Source organism: Serinus canaria, chromosome 6 (assembly GCF_022539315.1).
Source record: "Serinus canaria isolate serCan28SL12 chromosome 6, serCan2020, whole genome shotgun sequence".
Taxonomy (NCBI): Eukaryota; Metazoa; Chordata; class Aves; order Passeriformes; family Fringillidae; genus Serinus; species Serinus canaria.
In genome coordinates this window covers 21,442,686-21,468,518 of record NC_066320.1, presented here as the reverse complement: position 1 = coordinate 21,468,518, position 25,833 = coordinate 21,442,686, and the positions used below count along the sequence as shown (strand labels likewise).

Here is a 25,833-nt window from a genome sequence, read left to right as displayed (position 1 = left end):
TGCCTGTGTGGGATTTCAATGCTCCTATACCAGTGCCTGAGCTGTGGCAGACTTGGGTTTGTGGCACCAACAGTGCAACCTCTTGGTGGTCCTGAGGACTGCTGCCCAGGCTTCCTCTACCCTTCCCCAGAGAGCTACAAGGGCCTGGTTTCCATCCCCAGAGCAGGCACTGGCCCTTTAGCTTCCCATGTGCAAGACCCTGGCAGTGATGGCTGCTTTTGCAAGGCATTGCATGGATAACCCCGGCTGCTTGTCCCTGCACCATGGGGGCAATGTATTGGCCAGGGCTGCTCCAGGAGTAGGAAATTAGGAAATCATCCCCCAAGGCACAACCAACTCTTTCCATCCTGTGCCACTTCCTCACACTCTCAGCAGCTCCCAAGCACCAGCTTCTCCCTTCTCCCCAGCAGGAAAGAAGAGGCCAAGCCTCTGAATGAATAAATGTCATGTTCACATGGAAGACAACATAGACAATACCAAACACCTCCTAAAACAATACAGCCTCTGCCAGCGGAAGGATGCCCAGCGCCTCCCTCGCCAGCCTAGTACAAACCAGCGTCTTCAATAGTGACACACACAAACCCCACGGGCCAAACAAAGCCACTGTCATTTTCCTGCCCAGTAGCATCTGTAAACAAAAAGAAAACATCATTTGTTGACCCCAAACATATAAAAATACTATAACAAAATGAAATACAAATATATATTAGAATCTGTAAGTATTCTGTATAAAGAGATACTTTAGCGGTTAGCGTACAGCAAGAACAGAAACACAACACAACCAAGCCCCGGGTGGGCCACAGGCAAAATGAGACGCATCCCAGCTCCTCTGTGTGGCAGAGGAGCTCCCATGGAGAGGGCATTTGTGGCAGAAACACATCCCCGTTGTGGTGGAGATGCCCTGGATGCCAGTGGTGAGCAGGGATGGGGACAGCACCTGCAGAGCTGGGTGTATCCAGTGGAGGTGCTTGGAGCCTGGCCACAGCTGGCAGTGCAGACCTGAAACCAAAGTGCTGGAGCGGTGAGATTGAAAGACCCAGGACTGCAGCTCTGGGATGAGTCTGTCCACCAGGGTGATGTGGTGTTTCACTGTCCAGCCATGTGCAGTGCCCCAGGTTGGGCCCCCGCTATCCTTGGCCCCCACAGGTGTAGAGGTGATGCTGCTGTGGATGTTGGGTGCATGCAGTACCCTGGCAGGAGGTCCCCGTGTGCCTCTGCTCCCACACCAGCCCTGCACATGCCCTGGCACTGTGGGCTTAAGTGCGTATGGGCAATTGAGTCCAAGAGCTGATGGGTCCTGCCCTGGCAGTGGTGTTGGCTCCAGGCTTGCAGGTTTGGACATCTCCAGCCTCTTCAACTTGGCATGCACAAGACTGAGGCCCCAGTAATGGGCATGGCAAACCCACATCCCAGCTGTCCCAGCAGCCTTTTGCTCCTGCTGGCCTTTTGCTCCTGCTGGCTGGGGCAGTGGGACACGGGGGCACCTTTGCCCAGCTGCAGGCCTGCTCCCCTAGGAGTGAGCCTGGAGAAAGGGGATTCCTGTGCTCCCTCACACAGCTCCCACCTTTGAGCAGAGCCACCTGGCTGAGCCAGGGGTATCTGGGGCCCTCTCCACATGAATGGCACAGTGCTAGCCCCATGGCACAGGGCAGGTTGGCACGGGAGCCCTCAGGGACATCTGTGCACTGCTGCCTGTCCCCCATTCAGTGTGTCTGGCACTGCCCAGGTCCTGTTCCACCAGTGTGGCCCTGATGTGACCATAATGGGCCAGACCCGAGCGTGCCCATGGCACTGCAGAGCCCAGCCAGCATGCACAGACTGGGGGTGTCACCAAAAGGTCAGGCTGGGGCCACAGAGCTGGGGACATTATCTGTACTTAGGGCTACAGCACCCTGCAGGGAGAGAGACCAGGGCTGCTGGAGGAGAGAACAGGAAAACAGGTCTGGGCTGACCAGGACTGCAGGGCACTGGCTACACCACGCAGCCCACTGTAAGCCATGGCTTGCCATAGATGACAAGGCTCTGCCATGGCAGGCCTCCCTCTTCCTGTCGCACATGTTGGAAAAGCCCTCAGATTGCTGGGCTGATGCAAGGGACAGGGCTGCCAGGGAGGGGACTCACCCGGGATGCAGGCACTACCCTCCATGGCTGTGGGGCTTCACTGGCAGGGAGGCAGAGTGCCACAGGGAGAGGTCAGGGCAGCTGGGCAGGGTGCGCACTCCATATCCACATATCTGTGTAGCTGCAGTTCTTAAAAAAATTCTCTATCTACACATTTGCTTTGTTTGTGGGGTTTCTTTTTTTTTTTCTTTCTATATTTTTTCTGTTTCCTTCCCAATCTTCTAGATGCACCAGCTCTACCCTCTGCTGGGCTCCTCAGATGCAGCTGCAGTTCGGAACATCCAAAGAGCAGCACCATGCCCACAGTGTAAAGTGAGGTCCTTGGCTCGGGGGGGTCTCCCCGCCAGCCCCCTGGCTCTGCAGGGCCGGTGGCTGCTCACAGGCACTGGCTGCAGCCACACTTGCTGGGCTTCTCCACCTCCTCCACAAAGGTCGCACCGTTGCTGCATTCAAAGGCGTATTTCCTGCGCCGCAGCCGCAGCCCAGTGCAGCAACCGGTGTCAGGGCCACCGCAGGTCCCCCGGCATTCCACCCAGGCCACTGGCCGCGTCGTCTGGCAGATGGCATAGCCCCGCTGCACCTGGTGGTAGTCCCGCACCGGCTCCCCGCGGCACTCCGGCTCTGTGGGACAGCAGTGGTCAGCCTGCTGTGGTGACGTGGGGCTGCCTTCCCTGGACACCCCCCTCCTCAGCACCTACCTTGGTCACAGAGGGCTCCGGTGTAGCCATCATGGCACTCGCAGGTGGGCTGGCCACCTGGCGTGAGGTGGCAGTGGCCATGGACACAGGGCTGGTGGCGGCAGGGGTCGGGTGGTTCGGCAGGCTGGTTGCAGAGTGCGCCCTGGTAGCCCTCATGGCACTGGCAGCTGTAGGAGAGGGCATCAAGGGGCAGGCACACCCCGTGCACACACCTGTGGGCATACGGTGCTGTCAGGACCTGCTGGCGTGGCACCAGCATGCACAGCCCACCAGCACTGAGCATGGCGGGGCTCTGCACCAGCACTATGCTGCAACTGGTACGGCACCACCTGGTACAGGACAGCCATCATGGCACAGCACAGGTGTGGCTCTGGCATGGCACCAGCACAGAACAGCCTGGCACAACTCAGTGCTAGTGGCATGGCATGGCAGAGTCCCGACACAGCACCACTGTGATGGCATGGGACTGGCACGAAAGCACCAGGAACCAGCCACAGGGCAGGATGGGCAGCCCGTGGGGTAAGGGCACTCACTTGTGCCCCTGGCAGGGCCCGCCACGGGGCTGGTCGCAGTGGGGCCCGTCCCAGCCAGGCTCACAGTGGCACACGGGGCCCTGGGCGCCCGAGGGCTGGCAGATGCCATGCAGGCAGTACAGCTTGCGGCAGGGCTCACAGCCCGGCACCACCCCTGGCGTCATCCGTGTCTTGGTGAAGTCCTGCAGCTCATTGTTGATGTAGAGGTTGCGGATGCATCCATGGAAGCTGGTGCCATTGAGGAGCTGCCAGAGGCGGAAGGCAGCCGAGTTGACATCCACAGGCATTCCTGGGGAGAGCAGGACCATCAGCGCACCTGGATGCCCCCCATGCCCTCCATCACCCGGTCCCTGTCCTACCTCCTACATAGAGGGGAGCCTCACTGTTCAGCGTGTAGTGCTTGCCCGAGTTGTCCATGGTCATGGGGCTGCCACCGTCGATGGACAGGTTCACCATCTGGTCGAAGGTCACCAGCTCCACAGTGTGAAACTGCCCATCGTTGATGGTCTCAGCACTGGCAGGGATGGCTGGGTCACCAAGGATGCCCCCAGGCCAAAGCAATGGGGGTGGATGTCCCCAGTGAGTGGAGAAGGGGTGCCAGGTACCTGTAGATGGCCGAGCTGGGGTGGGTGCCAGGGTCATAGCTGACCCTCACATGGCCCTGGTACAGCTCCACAGCCATGTGGTCGCTGTCACCATTGTACAGCAGGATGCCATTGCCTTCAGCCGTGGAGACCTGCCAGAGAGAGAGGTGGGAGCCCACATCCCTGGGCCAGACCCCCATTGCCATCCCTCAATGCCCCCACGCCCCTCTAGCCCTCACCTGAAGGGTGATATTGGCCCGGGGCCAGTCTTGCAGGTCAGTGAACTGCAGGTACGTGTCACGGTCCACAAAGTTGACGCTCAGCAGCTTCTCACATTTAGGGCCACCAAAGCCAGGCAGGCACTGGCACAGGGCACGGGCACCCCGCTCCACACACGGGGCCCCGTTCTGGCATTCAGCTCGCTCACAGAGGCCAGGCTGGCCAGCGGTGTGGGGCGGCATCTCGCAGAGCTGGCCACTGTGGGGCCGAGGGTGCTGCTGGGCTGGGGGCTGGGAAAGAGCCCTACACCCTGCCCAATGTCCCACAGGGCTCTGACAGCATGCCCCTGATCTGGGGTCCCTGGGGAGACTCTCCCAGACACTGGCATCAGAGGGATGCCTGGATGCTGAGCTGTGCCCTGGGGTCCCCTCCTCAGTGATGGTGGCTCTCCCCAGCCTCCACCCCTAGAGACACACACTCCCAGCCTCACTCCTTCTCACACTGAGGATGGGTGGGTGCGTGGATGGATGGATGGATGGATGGATGGATGGATGGATGGATGGATGGATGGATGGATGGATGGATGGATGGATGGATGGATGGATGGATGGATGGATGGATGGATGGATGGATGGATGGATGGATGGATGGATGGATGGATGGATGGATGGATGGATGGATGGATGGATGGATGGACGGACGCACGGATTTGGTATCCAGGACTGTCCCTTCTGCACAGTGACACATAACCAGCCCCACTACCCCAGGTGTCCCAGGTGTTCCTGGTGGTACCTGTAGCCCTCGGTGCAGAGGCAGGAGTAGCCATTCACCTCATCCAGGCAGCGGGCATTGTTCTGGCACCGGTGGTCCTGGCAGTCGTCGAAGTCCTCACTGCAGTTGCTCCCCACATAGCCGGGTGCACACTCACACCTGGGGCAGGCAGGGGGCTCGAGGCTGCCCCTTCCTTCCCCCTTGCACCAGGGGGTGCCTGCTCCTCCCCTTGTAAACCCCTCCTCCATGCCCCCTCAATGCAGTCCCCAAAAAGCAAATCTATCCGCCCCCAGCCAGCCAGAAAAGGTGGTTTGGAGAGAAGGGGGCTCACCTGGGCCCCTGGCTAGTGGAGATGCAGGTGGAGTCATGCTGGCAGGGGTTGAGCTCGTCTGAGCAGAAATTGGGTGGCTGTTCACAGAATTCCCCTGCAAGGCAGAAGAGGGGGTACCCAGTAGCTCCAGGACCAGAGGAACAGCCACAGTCCCCACGGGGCAGAGGGGACCCCTGGGGGACTCAGCTCAAGACAGGGAGCTGCCAAGCCTACAGCTTTCACCCCAGGGGCACAGGGTCCTCCCCCCCTGGAGGCAGCTCCTGCCTGAGCCAGGTACTGAGGGCATCCCAGGGTGTGGGGGTTCAGCTGGGTGTAGCCAAACTCAAGACAGCTGAGCCCAGCCAGAGCCCATGGTGATGGGCATTGAGGCAGCAGGCAGAGGAGCTATTCAGCCCTCATGGATGAGTAGAATCACTGGGCACATTCCCATGCCAGGTCTGTGCCATTGGGGATGGCTGGTCCCATTCCAAATACCTGTGTAGTGGGCAGGACAAAGGCAGGTGTAGTTGGTGGCACTGGGCACACAAGAGCCCCCATTCTCGCAGCTGTGCTCCTTGCAGGGGTCGCTGGTGGTGTGGCAGCTCGGGTCCTCAAAGCCCACTGGGCACAGGCACCTACCATGGGGCCAGGGCAGTGTCAAGGAGGAAAATGAAACAGAACATTTTGGAGTGGCTGCCCCTAAACAACCAGTACAGGACCTAGGCAAAGAGCTGGGTTTTGTGTTCTCCTGTCAAACACTGGGCACAGGGGTGGGTGGCAGCACAGCCTGCCCGAGGATGCTGTGTTGCCACGACAACAGGCTGAGAGGCCTCTCAGCACAGGGAGGGGCTGTACAGCCTAGCTCCTCACCCACAACCTGCCAACTATTTTCAGCTCCTAATTGCAGCCTGATTCCCAGAATGGCCTAAAGCATTCAGAGCAGTGAGGGTTGTGTGAGGGTAAGGCAGCCCCCAGGGAGCAGCAGTGATTCCAGGACCACAGCAACCTTCTGTGGCGATGGCACGCTCCTCTCCCCCACTGAGAAGAAGGCTCCACCTAGGAGCCTTCTGGGCTGGGAGGCATGGGAAAGTGGAGTCAGACAACATGAGCTGGAGCTCCCACGCAAATGCAATACCCCAGCTATATGCCCAAGGGAGCATGCAGGAGGCGAAGGAATTATCAGAACTTCTCTGCATGTGAGGCCAGGGTCCCATGCTACTGCCTAAACACCCACCTTTCATGGGCTCCTGTCCAGCACTCACCTGAACCCAGCTCCGTCCCCCTCCTGAGGCTGGCAGGTCCCCCCATTGGCACAGGGGTTGGAGGAGCAGCCACCAAGTGCCACCTCGCAGTCACGGCCCTGGGGAAGGAGGGAAAGGTGGGAGCGAGGAGGGTGCCACAGCACCTGCCCAGCTCTCCCCATCCTGCTCAGCAGGATGCTGTGGCACACAGGGAGGGTAGGTGGTCCCACAGGCAGCAAGCCCCAGGGGCATGGCAGAGGCTCTGCTCTGTTCCCTTGCCCTCTGCAGGGACATGTCCCCATGCACTGGGGACCCCTGGGACCAGGGTACCTTGTAGCCACTGGGACAGGCGCAGCGGTAGGAGCCAAGGGGGTCATTGTGGCAGGTGCCCTGGTTCTGACAGGGGCTGGAGAGGCAGGGGTTGCACTTGGCCTGGACACTCAGGGCAGGTGGGCCTGTAGGAGGGGAGGCACGGAGATGACCATCAGTGCGAGGAGTGATCAGAACGTGTCCTTTTGTGGGCACCATTGGCGGGGCAGAGCCTCTGGTGTTGCTGGGAGCTGAGCCTGTCCAAGGGGCTTTGCACCAGACAATGGGACAGCCACAGGTTTGCTCAGTCACCAGGGAAGTGCCACCAGTAAGGTAAGAGGATGGAAGCAACCTGGTCCCCCTCCTCCACAAGGCAACTCAACAGCCAAAATCCTGGAGCCACCCAGACTCACAAAGCATTGCTCTGCTGGGTGCCCATGGGAGGGTATGGAGAGACAGCATGGGCATCTCTCACCTTGGCACTCAAATTTCTTGGCAGGGGTGGTGAGCAGCAGCTTTCCTTCCATGTCGGGGGGCCCAGCACAGCGGGCAATGCCTGGCTCCTTGTAGCCCGTCTTGACCCAGCTGGAGAGCCAGCGCAGGTTGCAGCTGCAGTACAGGGGGTTGGCCCCGATGGCTCTGCACAAGGAGGGGCAAAATTGCACCTGCTGCCACACAGAGGGAACTGGGCACAACTCTGTCACTTGACTGGGATGCCACATGATTGGCAAACCAGCGCTCCTCCATTTCTGGTCCCACCACAGTGGGAGGACTGGGACACACACAGCCCTACAACACTGTCCAATTAGACCACCCTGCTGCCAGACCAACAGCCCTCGCAGTGCTCCGTGCTCTGCCCTGGGACTCTCCTCCATTGCCCACACAGAAATTCTTGGCAGTCCCTCTCCAGTACATTGGCAAAGCTGCCTGGGGCCAGCAAACTGGGCAAAGTACCCCAAGACCATGCAGAAACAACAGAACCTGCATGGGAGTGGCAAGGCCAGCCTGAACTCTGCTGCACAAGCCTGCAGGACAGAGACACAGGAGTGGGCTGGTGGGAATGAGCAGTGGGTCACGGCCAGAGCTTGTGCAGACAGCACTGGGGGAAAGCAAGGAATTGCTCTAGGAAAGGAGGACGATGGAGGGTTCCTCAGCTCCACAGCAGAGAAGGGTACAGAAGCAGTGGATGATGTGGCAGATGGAGGGCCTGGATGCCTCTTTGAACCCTCCTTGACTGCAAAGGTCAGCAGTGATGGAGGGCCGGTGTGACCAACACATGTGTCGAAAGGAGATGGCTGCCCAGAGCTGAGGCAGTACGGAGAGCAGATCTGCTGGGGCTGACTAACCTGGTCCTACAGCAGCCACAGCAATGGCTGTGACCCAGCCCAGCCTGTGGGAACTGGCAGTGCCAGCTGTCTACAGTGAAGGCAGCACAGCCAAGGGAAATCAGAGCAGAGCAAGCAGTGTTGGTCCCCAAAAAACAAGGAGGCTGCAACTGGGTATCAAGCTGCTCTTTGCAGACTGAAGGAACAGCATGAGATGCCCAGGATGCCAGGAGCAGGCAGCTTGGAACAGCTTAGTTAAGAGACACGAAGGGAGCTAAAAAGACACTGTGAGCAAAGTTAAACCCTGGCCTTGGGTGGTTGGTATACGGCAGTGCTCCTGGGCTGCAGGCCCACTCAAAGAGGGGTTGAAACACTACCACTTGCAGGAGGATACTGGATGACAGACTGGGTGGCTGTTGTGGGAAAGTGCACTGGCAGAAGGTTAACAACTGGCGTGTGTCAGAGCAGCCCCTGCCAACCCACAGCTGTGACACTACTTTGCATGGCTTGACCTACATCCTGGGGGACCCCAGAGATCTCGTGGGTTGGGGAAGGACCCCACACCACATCCACCTAAGACCACATGGACATCTCTCAGCAGCACTGAGAGACTCAGCTGCACACCTGGATCTGAGCATGGGCAGCAGGTCACAGCACTATCCAACAAATCATGTCGCAGGTACCAGCCCAGAGAAGAGGGGAGAAGGCAGCTCACCCCCAGGGAAGCCAAGCTCAGCCCCATAGTTTTTAAAGGTCTGTGGAGCCTGCATCCAGCCCTGAGCCCTGAGGAGTGGGAGGAGATACTCACAGGTGGGACAGGGAGGTGACATCTGCAAAGATGCCCTCGGGGAGGCTGGAAATGTCGTTTCCATGGAGAGACCTGCAGAGAACAGAAGGTCCTGCGATGCCCAGGGCTCCAAGGTGGGCAGCAAGGACTGTGGCCCCAGTCCCACAGGTCCAGCTGTGAATTGCAGAACTGAACCCCACCACACTGGCACTGTTGCAAATGCACCATCTGCTCTGAGAGCAGATGAACCTTCCTGTGCTCCCCCTGCCCACTTGCATGCACCCAGCTCCAAGCGGGCACAGGGGGGACAGGGGACGCAGGTACATGGGCAGCAGCAGGGAAGGGGCCGGGCAGGGCTGTGACAGGGCTAAGGGCAGGTACTTACAGCAGCCGCAGGGAGCGGAGGCCCTCGAAGGCCAGCGGAGGGATGCACTGCAGGGAGTTGTAGCTGAGGATCCTGTGGGAGGGAGGCAGGCAGCACAGCCATGTGTGCTGTAAGAAACCCACCCTGGGCTACACGCTGCCCCTGTGCGAGCTCCATCTCAAAGCACTGCTTCACCCAGTCAGAGGGTGGAGACCCTGGTGTCCCCAGCACCCCCCAGTCTTCAGCCCACATAGTTCAGCTGGGCAGCAGCCCCGTGTGGCACTGCTGGGACTTCACTTACAGGGTAGTGAGCTGGCTCATGTTGGTGAAGGAGGAGTTGCTCAGGGAGCTGATCTTGTTGTTGCTCAGATCGCTGGAAAACAGAAACCCCAAGGCTTGGAGCCAGCTGGGCCCTGTCCTCTCTTACTGCTCCCCTGCCTGCTCAGCTGCAATGGGGTGCAAACAGCAGCACAGCACAGCCTCCAAGGGAGCAGCAGGGCTGTCACACAGGGTGATGGCAGCAATGCCAATTGTCCCCGCTCTGTTCCATGCCCGGCACCAGGTGGTGAGCAGCCAGAGGCTGAGCATCACTGCCAGTCAATTGTGTTTCAGAGCAGAGAGGGGACACACAGGGATGTCAGGGGTCCCCGCACACTGCCAGACCCCTCCTCAGGATCACACACCACAGAGACAGCCCCTGCCCTCACCCACAAGTTCCAGTAGTGCCTCCAGCTGCCCGGGCTCCTGCTCCTGGCTACTTACACGAGCTGCAGATACTTGAATGTGGAGAGCTGCCCCGGGACCTGAGTGAACTGGTTTCCATCTAGATAGCTGCAAGGGAGAAAAACACCTCAGGGTGACTGAGAAGCAAAAGATCCCTCCCTCTTCCCCCTCTTTCTCCTGTGACCACCACGGACTTCAGGCTGCAAGAAGCATCTCCACCATCACCTCCCTGCCGCACCCAAGTCCAAGGGGCTCTCAGGGGACTCCTGGCTGGCAGGGGAGCTGGTGTGTGAGTGCATGAGCACACCTTGGTTTGCAGGCATGTCCCTGGGGACACTCTCCCAGCAGCCTACGTGTGCAAGCGCAGCCAGCAACGTGCTGCGTTTACACATGCGATGGGAGCGTGGGAGGCTGTAACGCTCCCAGGCATGTGTGAGAATGTGAGAGATGGCTCCGGATGCAGAAAGAGGAGGAGTGTGCAAGACAGCGGAGGGGGCTGCTGGGGTGCTGTGCATATATATGTGTGCCCAACCAGTGCCTGCACCCCCTGCACACAGGACTTGCTGCCATCCCTCACCCCACATGGGTACACAGCCCCTTTTGCAGCAATGGGCATCATGGAGCCTGCACATCCAGCTCTGGCATGCACATCTGAGCTTTGTGGCTGAATGGGAACTACAACTGCAGCGGGGGGGATGTCCCTCACTGTCCCCTCCCAAGTGCCAAAGACAAGGGTCTCAGCTGCTGGGTGACAGCACCTCTTGCACAATACCCTTGATAGCCCCAAATCATCAGAGAAACTCTTGCTGAGCCACTTGGTGTTGGGGCTGGACAGGATACCTTGGATGGGTGGGGTCCTACCCCAGCTACCAGCCCAGGATGGGGCTGTGAGGAGGAGCCCAGGAGTCTCTGCCCTGCGACCCCACAGCAGAGGCCCCTCGCCCAGAGCTGTAAAGTTGATGGAGGGTTCAAGGGAGAGCTTGGGTACTTGCCCACTACTCACAGCTCTGTGACATTCTTAGGGATCCCCTTGGGCAGGGCCTTGAGGTGCTTGTTGCTGCAGCGGACAACCGTGTCGAGGCAGGTGCATTCCTGTGGGCACTGTGGCCGGGGGATGCAGGTGGTCTCCTCCTTACCTGCACCAGGCATGGAAAGCCACCAAGTCACTGGGGTCCAGCCCTTGGGTATTGTGTGAGGCCAGATTCAAAGCCTTGTGCCAGCCTAGGATGGCTCCCCTCCCATGCTAACCATCCTCCCCCGCCCCCAAAGCAGGGTTTTGTAGGCAATATCAGTCAGGAATTAACAGTGCAGGAATTGCTCCTGCACCCAGAAATCACCTGCTCCACTGGTGTGGATACAACCAACAGGCTCAAGGCTGCTGATTTTCACCATCTTCATGCAAAATGCAGTCAGAGGGATAACACAGATAAGGGCATAGAAGAAGGGGTTCAGCACTGCAAATCCTCCTGAAATAACCTCCTTCACCCATGTCCCAGACACAGGTTAGTTGGAGCCTATGCTGAGCAGCCAGAGCAGCTGGCATTGCTCCCCTTCTCTGCCATGATGCTGGAATCCTGAAGGAAAGGCATTCCTGGGACAACCGTATGCTATCTCGCACTGCTAGGAAAGGCGCAGGATGCAACCCTTCAGTCTTTGACGGGGTGGAGGAGGGAAAGCAGAAGAAAGGATGGTTTGTTTGTAAATATTTTCCAGAGGGCTCAAAAGCTGTTCTAAATTAAAAAAATATATATATAAAAAGAGATTTTTCTCCCCACGCACACTCCCTGTCTGCTCCATCTGCCCACTGCCAGCTCCAGTGCATGTGCAAGGCTGAGAAGGGAAGGAGCAGGATGAATTGCAGTGGGTTTTGCCTACACCTCTGCTCCTGTCAGCACCCAGGGTACAGTGTTTGCCAGCATGGACCCACCTACATATAAAAGCCCCCAAGGTGCAGTGGGTGCAAACTCCTCTTCTGGCTTCAGAGTGGGTATTTGAGTGCCCAAGGGCTGAGTACCAGGAAGGGAAACTTTTGTATCATTAGGGGAGGGCATTCTTGGGGCCCCCTGAGTGACCCCTGGCCACAGGCACATCCTGGCAGCAAGGACGGTGCTGGGACAAGGAGCAGGTTGCCATCCTGGGAGGAGCAACCTCATCTCCCCTCATCCTTGGCACTGCAGGGCCCATGAGTTACCTTCCTCACACCTGAAGTCAGGGAAAGCCACATCCTGGAGGGGGATCTGCCGAAGGAAGTCAGGGTTTTGGCACCGAGGGTTCCCTGTCACAATCTTCCTCTTGCGCAGCCAGTCCCCCAGCCAGGCCAGCTGGCAGTTGCAGTTGAAGGGGTTGGCGAGCAGGTTCCTGCACACAGGAGAGAGCACAAGGGCAGCACCTGAACAACCACCAGGCAAGGGGACCTGCAGCAACGTGAACAGGCTGGGGGCATCTCCCCAGGCCCAGGACATACAGTGTGGAGAGGGACTGCAGCGTGTCAAAGGCACCCGGTGCAATTGTGCTGATCTGGTTGTCATACAGAGAGAGCAGGCGGACGCTGCGCAGCCCTGTGAAGCTGTCATTGTGGATGCAGCTGATGCGGTTGTTCCTCAGCATCCTGCAGAGGGAAGAGAACAAGGGCACCTACAACACAGGCAGGCACCACGGGGGAAACCCACCTTAGCAGTGCTCAGGCTGTGCCCACCTCAGTGCTGGGCAGCAGAATGAGCCTGAGCAAGTCCCTGAGCAGCAAAAACCTGCCCCACCCAGCACTGGATGCAGCCAGCTGGTGGGCAAGGCATCCTGGGTTGGCCCTGCAAGGAGGCAAGGAGTAAGGACGTCCCCATCTGGGTGCTCATGGAGGAGAAGGGACTCACAGTGTCCTCAGCCCGTCCAGGCCCCTGAACATGCCACTGCGCACAGACTCCAGCTGGTTGACAGTGAGGTGCAGCTCATTGACAGAGGATGCCCCCTCAAATGCCCCATCCTCGATCTCTGACACCTTGTTGTTGCTGAGGTTGCTGCAAAGAGGGAAAAGCAGGCTGGGATGAGGGCTCTGCCTTGACCTCATCCCGAAGTCTGCCTCCCCCAGATCCCACTAAGCATCCCGTGATGCCAGTCCTTCAGAGGACCCTCAGGCTGGGACATGCCCTCCATCTCACGCCCTTGTCTGCCCTGGCATCAGGACCCCCATGTGCCTTCCCAGCCCTTAGCACTCTTGACATGGCTGTGCCTGCCCAATACTCACATTTTCTTCAGATGTGGGAGTTTCTTGAAAATGCCAGTGGCCTCCAGGATGGAGATCTCATTGTTGTTCAGGCGCCTGGAGTGGGCAGCAGGGAAAAGAGCTGAGGAGATGCCTGCAAAGTACCTGGTACAGCCCAAACCCCAAGCCAAACCCCAGTGCCAGCAAGGTGCCTGCTGCAGGAAGGAAAGCAGAGTGAGAAAGGAGACTCTTACAGCTCAGCTGTGGACTGTGGGATGCGATCTGGGATCTTGGTGAGTTTCAGGTTAGAGCACTCGACCACACCAGATTCACAGCGACATTTTGGAGGGCAGATCACATCACTGTTGCATTCACTGTTCAGCTGGTAATCCTCTGTCCCTGTGTGATGGTGAAGGCAGTGTGGGTTCCCACAGGCAGAGGCACAGGGGACTGTACCTCCCCGCTCTCCTTCTGATCCTCCCACATCCCCACCTGGTCTCATTTTCTTCCCTAGCTCCCCTCATTCCAGCCCTTGTGCACATATTAGTTTTCTCCATGCCCAAAGTAGCTTATCTACAAGGATATTTTTCCTGGGTACACGGGGCACTGCCCTGCCCACCAACCTCCTGCAAACAAAACTGGACCCTGGGGACACCTCTGTGCCCATCCAGATAACGGCAGGATGGGAGATGCCACAACACATCCTGGTACCCAGCATGTGGGAAATTAAACGTGGTTCTGCTGGGCCAGACCACAGGGCTCTGGCACAACATCCCCGCAGGCAGCCTGGCCAACAGGGCACCATGCACACACCCATGCACATGTGTGCAGCTCCTCTACTCACCTGGGATGAAATACTGCTCTTTGGCTGTAGAAAAAAAAAGCACATCAGCCCTCTGAGCACACAGACACCAGGGTGGGACAGGGCTGGGGACAGCTGTGCTGCAGGACGCCTGTGACAGGGCTGGGGACAGCTCTCACCCGAGCAGCGGAACTTCTTGCTCTTGATCTGGCCGATGCGCTTGTTGGCCAAGCGCCGGGGGCTGGCACAGCGGGCTCCACTGGTCTCCACGGGGTTGGCACGCAGGAAATCTGCCAGCCACTTCAGGTTGCAGTCACAGATGAAAGGGTTCTGGGCCAGGTGCCTGTGCCAGAGACAGTGGGTGACAGACCGCCAGGGACAGCGGGTGACACACCGCCAGGGACAGCGGGTGATCAGCAGTCCAGCACTGGAGATGCTTTTCCCCCAGAGGCACTCCTGCCCAGCCACAGGAGCTGGAGTAGACACTCACAGAGTCTGGATGGCCCGCAGGGAGGTGAACGTGCCTTTGGCCAGGCTCTGGATCTTGTTGTCATACAGAGAGAGCAGTGAGAGGTTCTGCAGATCCTGGAAGGCATCGGCCCGTACACAGTTGATCTTGTTGGCATTGAGAAGCCTGTCAGGGAGGGAGGGATGTGAGTCTGGGGACACCCCTTCACTCCATGGGTGCTAGGGACCTCAGTCCTGCTTCCCTATGTCCCTGAAAATCATCCCACACAGCCACTGGTGCCTTACAGCAGCTGCAGGGCAAAAAGTCCTCCAAAGACACCCTTAGGGAGGTCCGTGATCTTGTTGCCATACAGCACCCTGGGAAAGAAAGGCTAGTGTGAGAGAGATGGGGGGAGAGGTGTGGGCCATGGTTAAGGAGTACAGCACCCACCCCATCCCACCCACACCAGTGTAGCACTTACAGGGAGTTCAGTGAGCGTAGCCCCTGGAAGGCGTCAGGGGCGATCTCTGAGATCTGGTTGTTGCTCAGGTCTCTGAAACCCAAAGGAAGAAGGTGGCCTGGTCCCCTCTTCTCTTGTCCCATGTACTCATCCTTCTGCTAGTTCCAGGGGACCACCCCCAAGACCCAATATACAGAGCTGGGGTTATCCAAGACCCCCTCCCGTGGGTCTTGGATAACCCCAAGACCACCTGCTGTGACCCGTGTCACAGCAGGTGCCCCACACCTGTCAGCTCTCAGCAGAGGACAGTAGGGTGAAGGGTGTTGGGGTTCAGGGTGAGCTGGCAGAGGCTGCACACTTACATCCTCCGCAGCTTCTTGTAGGGTGAGAAGGCTCCTGGGGGGATGGACTTGATGCCGTTGAGTTCCAGGCGTCTGCAAAGAGAATAGGGAGACATGAGGGCTCTAGGACTTACCAAACCCCAGAACCCCACTGACAGAGCTGGGCCTGCAGGACCCCTAAGGTTGCAGTAAGTTATCCCACAAGAGTGGAAATATTCTGCCCAGAGACAACTTGCATCCTGTGGCTGGGGCTTTCTCCATCACGGATAGGTGCCATGGGTTTGGGAACCATGGTGGCTGGGGTGGAGGAAGCACCTCTCTTCCCCAGCACCTCAGGTTTGGGGGTGCCTCCTGCCTCCCACATGTTTTGTGCACTGTCCCAGCAGGGGCTCTGCACCGTAATTGGATTCCTCTAAGGAGATTATTTCTCTGTTTACATTTTTAATGCAGCTAAATCCAGGGCTAAATCTGGGCAGAGTAAGAGAAGGGCAAGGAAGGCCTGCTGCAGGGCTTGCTCCTGTGTTCTTGAGCCACCCAGAGCCTGGTGGTGATGGTGTGGGGCCATACTCACATCTCTGTCATGGTCTCGGGCAGGTTGGCAGGGATGGCCGTCAGCCCCTTGCCGCGGCAGTCCACAATGCCATTGCTGCAAGTGCACATGGCTGGGCAGGAGCCGGAGGACAAGCTGCAGAGCTGGGCATGAGCTGAGTCCGTTTGTCCTGCCAGGGAAGCAGCCAGCATTGGAATTGCAAAGAGCTGAGCCAGGCCAGTATGTGGCAGCAGCCTGAAGAAGGGACCCTGGTGACAGTTCAGCATGCAGGGACAGTTCATGGCACCCTTGAGTGGGTGCATAAGATCTTGGTGCACCCCAGCCCCCTGCAAAAGCTCCAAAGGCACAGACTGATGTACTGTCACACTGATAGGGTGGCACTGTCCCCATACTCTCCCCTCACCAAGGACTGTGCTGACCTGAGATGAACCCATAGCATGGGCTCTGTGGCTCCGAGCTGGGGCACATGGCAGGGAGTAGAGATGGGCTGCACTGGTGGCACAAGCCTTGCCCCCCTGGTCCATGGCCCTGTCCTGGCACCCACCACCTCCTCTGCCCCCTCACCAGAGCAGCTGAACTCGTTCTTTTGGATCTCAGCCACGTTGAGGCCGCGAAGCTGGGCGGGAGCAGCACACTGGGTGAAGAGCCCGATGGTGGGGCGCTGGCGCAGCCACTGTGAGAGCCAGGCCAGGTGGCAGTCGCAGAAGAGGTGGTTGGAGTGCAGGCGGCTGCAGGCGGATGGATGGAGCAGTCAGCAGCCACAGCACAGCTCCTGCCCACCCCTCTGCCCTCTGAATGCCCCAGCCTGGCTCATCCCAAAGGCTGGGGGGATTCAGAGGGAGATACAGAGGGGCTGAAGAGCATCTGTGACAGTTGCCGAGGCCACCTTGCTTGGCAGTATTTGGGGATGCTCTGCAAGGGTGTCCCCTCCATTCCCTCACCATGGTGCTGTCCCAGCACTACTGAGCCACCAGCACCAGCAGCAGAGCTGGGGACATCCCACTCTAGCCTAGGAGGCCACTCCCACCACCACCACGGCCCTGGCACTCACAACGTCCGCAACTTGGGCATGTGATTGAAGCTGGACACAGGAATTGAAGTGATATTGTTGTTATTCAGGGTCCTGCAGGAAGACAAAGAAGGGCAAACAGGCAAAGAAGGTCAGGGCAGACAGGGTGTAAATAGGCACATGAGATGGTCTAGGTGGCACTAATCCCTGGGAGCAATCTAGCGCAGGGTAAATGGATGGAGAACTACAGGCTGGGAACCCCCAGCAGGACTTGCTGTCCTTTCCAGGCTTCTCCTGTCCACAGCCAGTGGCACCCAGGTGGCCCTCAGGGGCAGGATCAAGCCCTGGAGCACAGCTCTGCAGCAGTTGTACCAGAACCCTGGTCAGCCCCTGCTCATGCCCAGGGAGAAATGGCATGCTGGGGACAACACCTTAGTGAGGGGGGACTCAAGAACACCCTCATCCTTCATGGGGTTACAGACTGGAGGCTCCAGCCTTGTCCCCAGTCACTTACAGGACCTCCAGCCCCCGCAGGGCACGGAAAGCCCCATCCTCGATGCAGCTGATCTGGTTCTTGTCCAATTGCCTGCAGGAGAAAGGGGGAAAAAAGGGAGAATTGTTGGGACAGCCCAGGCAGAGAGCAACCAGTGCTCCTGATCACTTCTGCTGCCTGCTGCCACTGGACCTGCCCCCAAACTCCCTCATGCCCAACACTGGAGGACTCACAGGTTCTTGAGGTCGGTGGCCCCACGGAATGCTTTCCTGGGGATGGCCTGGATGAAGTTCTCACTCAGGTCCCTGCAGAAGAAAAAGGCAGGAAGGTAAATGGGCAGTGTCTGCAAAGTGTGATGGGAGCAGGGCATCCACAGGCAGGGATATGCCCCAGCACTCAGTGATCCCTCGGGGACTCTGACAAACTAATTTGGCTTCAGGTCCTTGGCTGACCACTGTTCTGCTGGCTGTTCTGAGGCAAGTCTGGTTCCATCCATGTTGGCTCAAAGTGACTGGGGCTCCCTGGGCACTACAGTCCCTGGCTCTGACAAGCACAGCTGACTGGCACAGCTCCGGGAAAACCCTCCATACTTAAATGCTCTCTGACTGCTATAATTACAGGTCCCTGCTGATTAACTGGTAATTACACTTAGTGGCTCCAGGAGGCATTCCCATGGAGCCTGACCTGCACTTCAGAGGGCACAAATAATCAGGTCATTATTTACTTCATCACTGCAGGGTACTGTCTCTGTAATCACCTGCTCTGTAATGCCAGGGCATGCCAAGCCAGCAAGGGCTCTGTGTTGCAGGGCCGGCAGGTCAGATCCCCTATCGTGCCTGGGCTGGCTTTTAAAGACTATGAAGACCACAAATTTCACTGCAAGCAGGGTCTGGGTAGATTGGCTCAGCTGTGGGAGAACCTGATTGTTTTCAATTTCCACGGCTCCCAAACAGCCATTCCCTCTCCCACCTTAATAGTCAGCAGCTCCTCCAAACTTGGCTGGCAACTGCATTGCCTGCTCCCATCCTGGGGTGCCAGCACAGTCCTCCTCCAGCCACTCCTGGGGCAGGAGGTCAAGTTCCCATCTCCTTCCTGGCAGAGGTAAACTGAGGGACAACATAGCATTTTCCCTATGCAAGTCCATGGATGAGTGAGGAGGAGGACCAGGGTATCCCACACAGATTAAATGTCCCCAGAATTACACAGGCTACACAGACATCTCCATCCCTGCCCCAAGACGTGGTTTAGGGTGTCCATAGATGTCAGCACTTCACACATAGTGCTCATCTAGCTCTGCTTCAACATAACAAAGCCTGTTTGCTATTGGTACCCCACAGCTGGACTGGGTCAGGATGGAGGCACAGCATCCACGTTCCTCCCCATGCCCTCATTTCCTCCAAAAAAGTGGGCTCAACAAATGGACACAAGCTCTTTGCAAAACACCATGAGGTCTCCAAACTGGGACTTCACCCCAGCTGAAAGTTCACTAACACAATGAGAAAATGATCCTAGAGGGAAGCACCAGCATTACTTGCACAGCTGCATGAGGAAAAGGAAAACAAAAGGACAGTGGGCTTGCCTAGCCCTCCAGTGGGATGCCTGACCACCAAGGAGATGCTATACAGTCCAGTGTGATGCACCAGCCCCTGCTCCCTGCACAGTTTGTGCATCACTCTGGGTCATTCCTGGGAAACCAAACCAGGCTGGCAAAGCATCATTGCCGGGGCACTGGAAGGGAGATGCTGCCCCAGGAACTGCCCAGGCTTCTGGAGAAGAACAAGCCCAGCTCCTCTGCGAGCAGTAGGCGCAGTTTCGCAGCAACCCACATGGCGGCACTGCCAGGCTGCCCTGCGGTTCGTGCTGCCTGCGCTGCCTGCCCTGACTGTGCCGGCTATCCCCAGAACTCTGCCCGAACCGCCCACGAGGGATCAGGGTTTCCTCACCCTCTCCAAAGGGAAAGGACCAGACACCTGCAGCAGCCTCCAATTGTCCAGCAGTCCTTCAAATACAAACTTCTTCTCCTTATGCTTTGTTGGGGATGCAATGAGCCTGGGGACCTCCAGGAATTGCACTGACCTTTCAGAAAAAGACAGCATTGCACCAATTCCTCTTTTCTCTTTGAGCTCCCACAAGGAATCCCTTAGAAAACTCTTGGGAAAAGATAGCAACTTTTTTACATGGGCAGACAGTGATAGGGGGAACAGTTTTAAACCAAAAGAGCAGAGTTTTAAATTAGATGTAAGGATGAAATTCTTTGCTGTGAGGATAGTAAGACACTGGAACAGGTTGTCCAAAGAACTTGTGGATCTTCCCCATCTCTGGAAGTGTTCAAGGCTAGGCTGGATGGGGCACTGAACAACCTTATCCAGTGGGTGCCATCCCTGCCCATGGCCAAGTGTTTGAACTAGATGATCTTTAATTCTCTTCCAACCCAAACCACACGATGATTCTATGAACCCTCCAGGTGCAGTTCATCACTCTTTCTAGCAAAGCACTCAGTACACTGCATTCCTTCTTGGCAGATGCCTGCCAGCATTAAACCCTCACAGAGGTGAGCACCACACTTCACTGCTCTGCACCCCTCTCCCAGCTCTGGCACTGCCCGCCCAGGCAGGTCCTGTCTGTGATCTGTTTGGTTCCCCCATGGAAAGCTCGCTCCCTTTCTCTGCTTGGAGCACATGGGAGTCCCAGTGCGCCCAGGGAGCAAACCCAAGCGTCTGTCTCCAAGCTGCTCATTTGCAGCTTTCGAGGGAAATGTTGCTAGAAGGTTGCAACTGACTTTGCGAGGCTTCTCCCCTTCACAGCTTTTTGTGACAGTCACCGATGAAGTGCTGCCGTGGGGGGTACCAAAGCCAAGAGGGACAGACGCTGGATGCGAGGGTTTCAGCAAGGCCCCGGCACCGGGCTTACATTGCATTGCACAATTACACAGCTGACAACACCAGGACAAACACATGCTTGGCTTGTGGAATCCTCGGGCCCGGCGTTGGAACAAGGCATGGCCCCTTCCCTCCTGGTGTTTCATAGCTCCCAGCTATGTTTGCTTTACACTTTGGCGCAGAAGAAACAGCAGATGGCATGGCTTCTCCTCGCTCTGTCGTGCCACTCACAGCACCCACGGCGGCTGCATCAGGGCCACCTCATGCCCTGCTGAATACAAGAGTGTCACTGCCAAGGCACGTGGACCGCCAGCTTGAAGCGGTGACCACGGGCACCAGCAGGTCTGACAGCCCCGCTGGGGACCAGCTGACGGACAGGCACAGGCAGAGGAGGGGGAGTTGTCACAGTCACTCTCACTGCCTCTTCTGGTTTCACACCAGGTATTGTTCTAAAGCTCCAACTTTAAGAGTTCCTGGCTGTGCAATCCAGGCATTTACCAAACAGCCAGCCCAATCACAGTGCTTGTCCTTGCGCACCACAAGGTACAGAGGGCTCTGGTAGTCCCAGGGGCGCAAAGGGAAAGTATAACGGGGTGAGGAGGTGATGGAGGACACTTCTGTCACCACGCTCACCTCCCACATGGATTTCTGACCCAGCAGATGCCTGTAGGACAGCAGCAGCCAGCTCCAACCCACAGCTGTGTGATGGCAAGAAGGCAGGCACCCACTTTTCTTCCAAGTCTCCCAAAAGCCTCATGGCCAGACTATATCCACACAAGTCCTCCCTGGCAGGGCAGTGAGAGGGATGGCGGTGGTCAGGGATCGGGATTTCAGGAGCTTCCCCTGCTCACACCCGGCCGCTCTGCCCCATTGTGTGTGTGACGGCTGTCGGCGCGGTATCCATAGCGAGGCAGGAGGTGTCCCGGCGCTGCCTCTCCTGGCAGCCACAGCCCCATCGCACCGCTCCGGTTCCCGGGGAGCCTCGGCGAGGAGCCAGGCGCAGCCGCGGCCCCGCGGGGCTGGCAGGGCCTCGGCGGCGGGAGCCAACCCCCCAGCGCGACGCCCTGCCCGGCGCTTAGCGGGGCGCCCGAGCAAAACTGTTCGACATGGCTTCCCAGTGGGGAGCCCACTCAGGCAAACAAACCCCAGCCGCCTTAATCTCCCCGGCAAGAGCCCGCTGGGCCGGAGGGCGGGCGAGAGGGAGGGGGCCGCAGCAGGGCTGCGGCGGCCGGGCAAGGAGGCCGGAGCTATTACCACGCTCTCATTCTTTTGGCTAATCCTGACTTCACACTTTAACCTGATTGAGCCTTGTTTGGCGAGCCGGCTCCTTGCGAGCCGTGTGAGGGGATTAGGGCTGGACGCAGCGGGGAGGTAATTGCTTCCCAGCGGCGCTGGCCCCGCGTCCGCCGAGCCCCCCGCTGCCAAGAGCGCCGGGGCGGCCTGGCAGCCTCCGGCAAGGCGCTGCCCTCGCCAGGCGGCCCGGCTTGGCAGCGCCGCTGGGCTGGCTCCGCTGGTGGTGCACAGGTCCAGCCTGCCCGGTGTCAGCAGCCACGCGGGCACCTTGTCCGGGCCAAGGCTGCAGCCCGTGTCATGTCCCCCGCACAACGGCGAGGGCTGCGGGCCACGTTGTGCCAGGTGAGTGACTTTCCACCCTGGCAGTGCCAGCATGCCCAGTACCAGTGCCAACTCCAGGCAGGTGAAGTGCAGGGGGCTCCTCCTCTCTTTACCTTGCTTCCTCCCCAGCATCGGTGCTGAAAACTCATAATGAGGGCTTCAGCCTCTGCCAGCCCACAGCTCTCACAATGAACATGCACAACACTGCATGCCCCTAGCTCACACACCAGGCACTGCTGCAGCAGCTCCACTCCACCAGTGCTGACATCAGTCACTGCAGGCACCAGCTCAGCCACAGAAACCATCCACCAAGCCTCGAGCAGACAAGGCAACCAAAGCCACCAGTTCTGCAGAGCACTGTGTTTCAGGCTGGGACAAGTGCTCCCTGGATCCCAGCCTCACCTCAGTGGTGCTATGCCAGAGGCAGCTGAGCCAGAGCACAGACGGCATTTCCCCAGCAAGGACTGTGGCACCAGCAACTATTAAGCAACCCAGTGTGTCTCAGCTCACCCCGCACATGTTGTCTGTCCCAGCACAGCCTGTCCAGGGCAGAGGGATGAGCAGAGACAGGGCTGACAGCTGTTCACACCACCACCTTCACTGCCTGACAGGTGACAAGGGGTGAGCTGAAGGGACAGTAAGACTCCTGCATTACTAAAAATCAATACACTAATCAGCACTTGCATTAGTAGGAACAGCCCAGAGTCTCCCAGGGGTTCTGCACTCCTTGTTGCCACTCCAGGGCAGGAGCTGCTGCACCCACAGCTTGTGCCAGCATCAGCACCTGCAGCCCTATGCTGCGGGAAGTGTCACCCACATGTCCATAATGCCACGTGTGGCTACACAATCCACTTGAGGTGATGCACACAAGTCCCCAGTGCTTCAAAGACCCAGTGCCCAAGGAGGGGCATGCCTCAGGGAGCTGCTTGCTGGAGATGGGCAGCAGCCACCCCTCCTCTTCATCAGCAGGATGCCAGGGCAACAAGGCAGAATTTTTTCCACTGTGTCGCCTGCCCCAGTCCGCAGTGCCAGTTTGAGCAGGAGCCCACAGCCCTGTCTCAGGTTCAGGCTCCTGTGGCGTGCCCCCAGCATTATGTCACACTGTGATTTTTAATGGGCTCCACTGGCCCAGCTGCTGGCATCACTCCATCCTGTCCATTAAAGGGAGATGGACAGACCTCCCACTGCCCTCAGCCCATCTCACTCCACTGTCCCCAAGGCCACAGCCTGTGTGCTACCTGCCACTGCCTGTTGCTGCCTGCCACCCACTGCAACCCCAGCCCTGGGGCTGAGGGTGTTTGAACAGGACAAGGTGGGATGGCAGATGCTGATGCATGGACAAACAAGCCAAGGTGTAGCGTGGTGGGCTCAGCGTGAGCCCCTGCCACTCAAGAGAAACACAGTGAGGTTTCTGGAAAAGGCACTTTGGCAGGGGGCAGAAGGGGAAATGGGAGGGAATGGGACGGGGCACAAAGCAGCATGGTAAGGGGGGAAAGGAACATTATTTACTCCTTTTCACAATGCTAGAACAAGGGATGACTGACACAATCACAAAGGCAAGCTTCAAATCACAACTAAGAGTGAATCCTCCAAATTAGAAGTCCATGCATCTCTCAGCCACAGCCAGCTCAAAAGGAAAATTAATAGAAGCCAAGTGCAGAGATGCACCTGCCAAGCCTTGCTGTGGCAAGAACACCTGCAGGTGGATGCTCGGGAGCTGACTCCTGCTGCCAGGAGACCAGCTGGGCACATCTCTGTTAGCTGTTACCCTGCCCAGTGCAGGCTGTGTGGACAATGGCTCCACCACTGCTCTGCTGGCAGGGACTGCCACCCACCAGGAGTCACTTCTGTCAGCCTGTTTTAGTGGCAGGCAGAGATGCACAACCCCTCTGCTCCCCAGGGCAGTATGGGGGACATCAGCCTGGGGTCAGGGCAATGCTGGAATGCCCAGCCAGGGCAGGGTACCAGGATCCCAGCTCCAATCTCCGCCTGTCACACTTGTCACTGCCCCCTCCTGGAAGAGGGGGACAGTGAGCTGGAAGTGGGGGAGGGAGGTGCTGCTCCTACAGGGGTCCACGGGGGAGCAGCTGGTTGCTGTGAGGAGCATCCCAGGCTGGGCGGGGTGGCACAGCCCTCCCCGCTGGCAGCCGGAGTGGAGCGGCTCATCAGGCAGCCCCAGCCGCCAACAATTACGTGCTGAGTAAATCGATGGGATATAATTGGACTATTAAGATCTCATTATCCTCCTAGCTCTGGTTGCCACAGCCCGCAGTGAGCTGGGGGAGACTGCAACCTGCAGCCACAGAAACTGCCTCCTGACATACACAGCCTCGATAGGCACTGGGAAAGGGTGCATGGAGCAGGGACAGCAAAGACAGAGGGGACAAGAATGCTGGCAGCAACTAAATCCAGTGCAGGAGACATCTCTGTGGCACAGCAAAGCACTGTGCAAAGGCAGGGTGGTGTCTCTACAGGGTTCCTAGAGATTAAGACAACCAGCCATCCTTCTAGTCACCACACCAGCTGAAAGCCACCACTGACCTCTCCTGCCCTGTGTTCTCATTGCTCCTCAGTAAGATGGGGAGTTTGGCCTGTGTATGCCCTTACATGCATATCTCTACCCCATTCCTGCTGGAAAGCAGGCCTCATGTCCCCACCTGCAAGATAAAGGGTCCCCATGCTCTGAATCACCCAGGCTGCCCAGCCCTGAGTGTCCCTTTCCCTGTGCACGGGCTGTGTACCCACATCATCACCTGTTCACACACCACCCATGGTGGCTGATACGATTCCAGGGGCCATGGGACAGTCCTCCCAAAGTGACCAGCATCCTCAGCATCTCTTGGCACCAGGTCATATCCACTGTGGTTCAAGTGAAAATAAATAATTACTTCTCTTAGGAGAGCTGACCCTAATCCCACCTGAGGCTTCTTGTAATATTTCTTTTCTTCTTATTTTCTCAGCACTAGTGGAAGCAATGCATCAGAGAGCTCCTCCTTGCCAAGCCTTATATATAAGGACAAAACAATCCTTTGCTGCAGCAAGGCAAAACACAACTTGACACCACAATGTGCTGAGTGTCTCAGACCTCAGTGACACAAGCCCTGTCAACAAATTCTGCCTGTGCACTGTGTCCACACAGTAAAATGTAAAAGCGAACAGAGCAGGGAGCAATGCTTCATGCATACTACCCTGCCTTCCCCAGGCTTCTCAAAGTGCCATGTCGACTCCAGGCTCTGGCCCTGTTCTTTCTCTCCCAGGAGATGGAGATGCTTCCAAAAACATTAAAGCTGGAGAGGTTTGTTGCTTGGACAGACGAGCAAAGCATGTGTAAAGCCAACATATGCTCATGGCAACAGTTAGTGAGAGGACTCCCAGGCCCAGCGTGGTGGTGTTGATTTAGCAAAACATTTCAGGGCATGCATAAACCTCAGTGGCTTCAAAGGGACACTGCTGACCATGCCACGACCCACTGATACCAGCAAGTGACTCTGGCTGGTATCACCCAGGGGTGCCACCCCAGTGTCAGCGTGCTGGGGGGACATCACAGGAATGCTGAGGCATGTGGGTCCACACACTACAGGTAACACCAGCAGCCCCTTGTTTGGGCATTGGGGAATTTGAAGACAGTGCAATGTCCCCAGCGAGTGGGTGATGTATGTTGGGAGGGCACTTGCAGGAGCCAGGCTTTGCTGAGCAGCTCTGCCAGGGCAGTGCCTAGGCAGTGGCTCCGGTCCAGCCCCAGCAAGGATCGGCTCCTGCGTGGGCTGAGCTGCGGTGCCAGAGCTAGGGACTCGGCCTCTGTGGGAAGGGGGATGCTATGGGAACAAGGGGAGCTGGCCAAGGAAAAGACGGAGGGTGGGAGGGAGGGAGGGAGGGGGAATAAAGCATCTGCTATGCACCCTGGAGCCTCTTCAGAGATTGAAACAAGTTAAAAGCAGCAGCTTTAATGGAAACACAAGTGAAATAACAAGCTGCAAACCCTGCGTGCCTGTCACCGCCCCCTCCCCACAGTGTCCCTTTGTTCCTGCAACCTCGTTATCGGCAGGAAGGGGAACT

General features: G+C 57.8%; 1 protein-coding gene across 2 annotated transcripts in view; it reads right to left on the bottom strand.

Annotated features, from left to right (window-relative positions):
• Positions 1–430: 430 nt before the first annotated feature.
• SLIT1 (slit guidance ligand 1) overlaps positions 431–25,833 on the bottom strand; it is a 60,577-nt gene continuing 35,174 nt past the window's right edge. Inside the window, exons 5-38 of one of the 2 annotated variants that reach the window (XR_007777906.1) lie at positions 17,518–17,589; positions 17,306–17,377; positions 16,834–16,905; positions 16,347–16,510; positions 15,804–15,951; positions 15,254–15,325; positions 14,913–14,984; positions 14,737–14,808; positions 14,474–14,617; positions 14,163–14,326; positions 14,026–14,049; positions 13,436–13,580; positions 13,224–13,298; positions 12,853–12,996; positions 12,450–12,593; positions 12,177–12,343; positions 10,989–11,121; positions 10,025–10,093; positions 9,564–9,635; positions 9,284–9,355; positions 8,920–8,991; positions 7,262–7,425; positions 6,808–6,932; positions 6,499–6,596; positions 5,732–5,871; positions 5,258–5,351; positions 4,948–5,085; positions 4,176–4,413; positions 3,958–4,088; positions 3,712–3,866; positions 3,353–3,641; positions 2,820–3,031; positions 2,122–2,742; positions 431–628 (exon numbers count right to left, since the gene is read on the bottom strand). Coding sequence is in view for 1 of the 2 variants with exons in the window: in XM_050976329.1 (XP_050832286.1) it covers positions 2,498–2,742; positions 2,820–3,031; positions 3,353–3,641; positions 3,712–3,866; positions 3,958–4,088; positions 4,176–4,413; positions 4,948–5,085; positions 5,258–5,351; positions 5,732–5,871; positions 6,499–6,596; positions 6,808–6,932; positions 7,262–7,425; positions 8,920–8,991; positions 9,284–9,355; positions 9,564–9,635; positions 10,025–10,093; positions 10,989–11,121; positions 12,177–12,343; positions 12,450–12,593; positions 12,853–12,996; positions 13,224–13,298; positions 13,436–13,580; positions 14,026–14,049; positions 14,163–14,326; positions 14,474–14,617; positions 14,737–14,808; positions 14,913–14,984; positions 15,254–15,325; positions 15,804–15,951; positions 16,347–16,510; positions 16,834–16,905; positions 17,306–17,377; positions 17,518–17,589 (4,198 nt within the window). In the remaining variant the exon portion in view is untranslated. Of the gene's footprint in view, positions 2,743–2,819; positions 3,032–3,352; positions 3,642–3,711; positions 3,867–3,957; positions 4,089–4,175; positions 4,414–4,947; positions 5,086–5,257; positions 5,352–5,731; positions 5,872–6,498; positions 6,597–6,807; positions 6,933–7,261; positions 7,426–8,919; positions 8,992–9,283; positions 9,356–9,563; positions 9,636–10,024; positions 10,094–10,988; positions 11,122–12,176; positions 12,344–12,449; positions 12,594–12,852; positions 12,997–13,223; positions 13,299–13,435; positions 13,581–14,025; positions 14,050–14,162; positions 14,327–14,473; positions 14,618–14,736; positions 14,809–14,912; positions 14,985–15,253; positions 15,326–15,803; positions 15,952–16,346; positions 16,511–16,833; positions 16,906–17,305; positions 17,378–17,517; positions 17,590–25,833 lie in introns of both variants that reach the window. The other variant, XM_050976329.1, reaches the window with a different exon arrangement.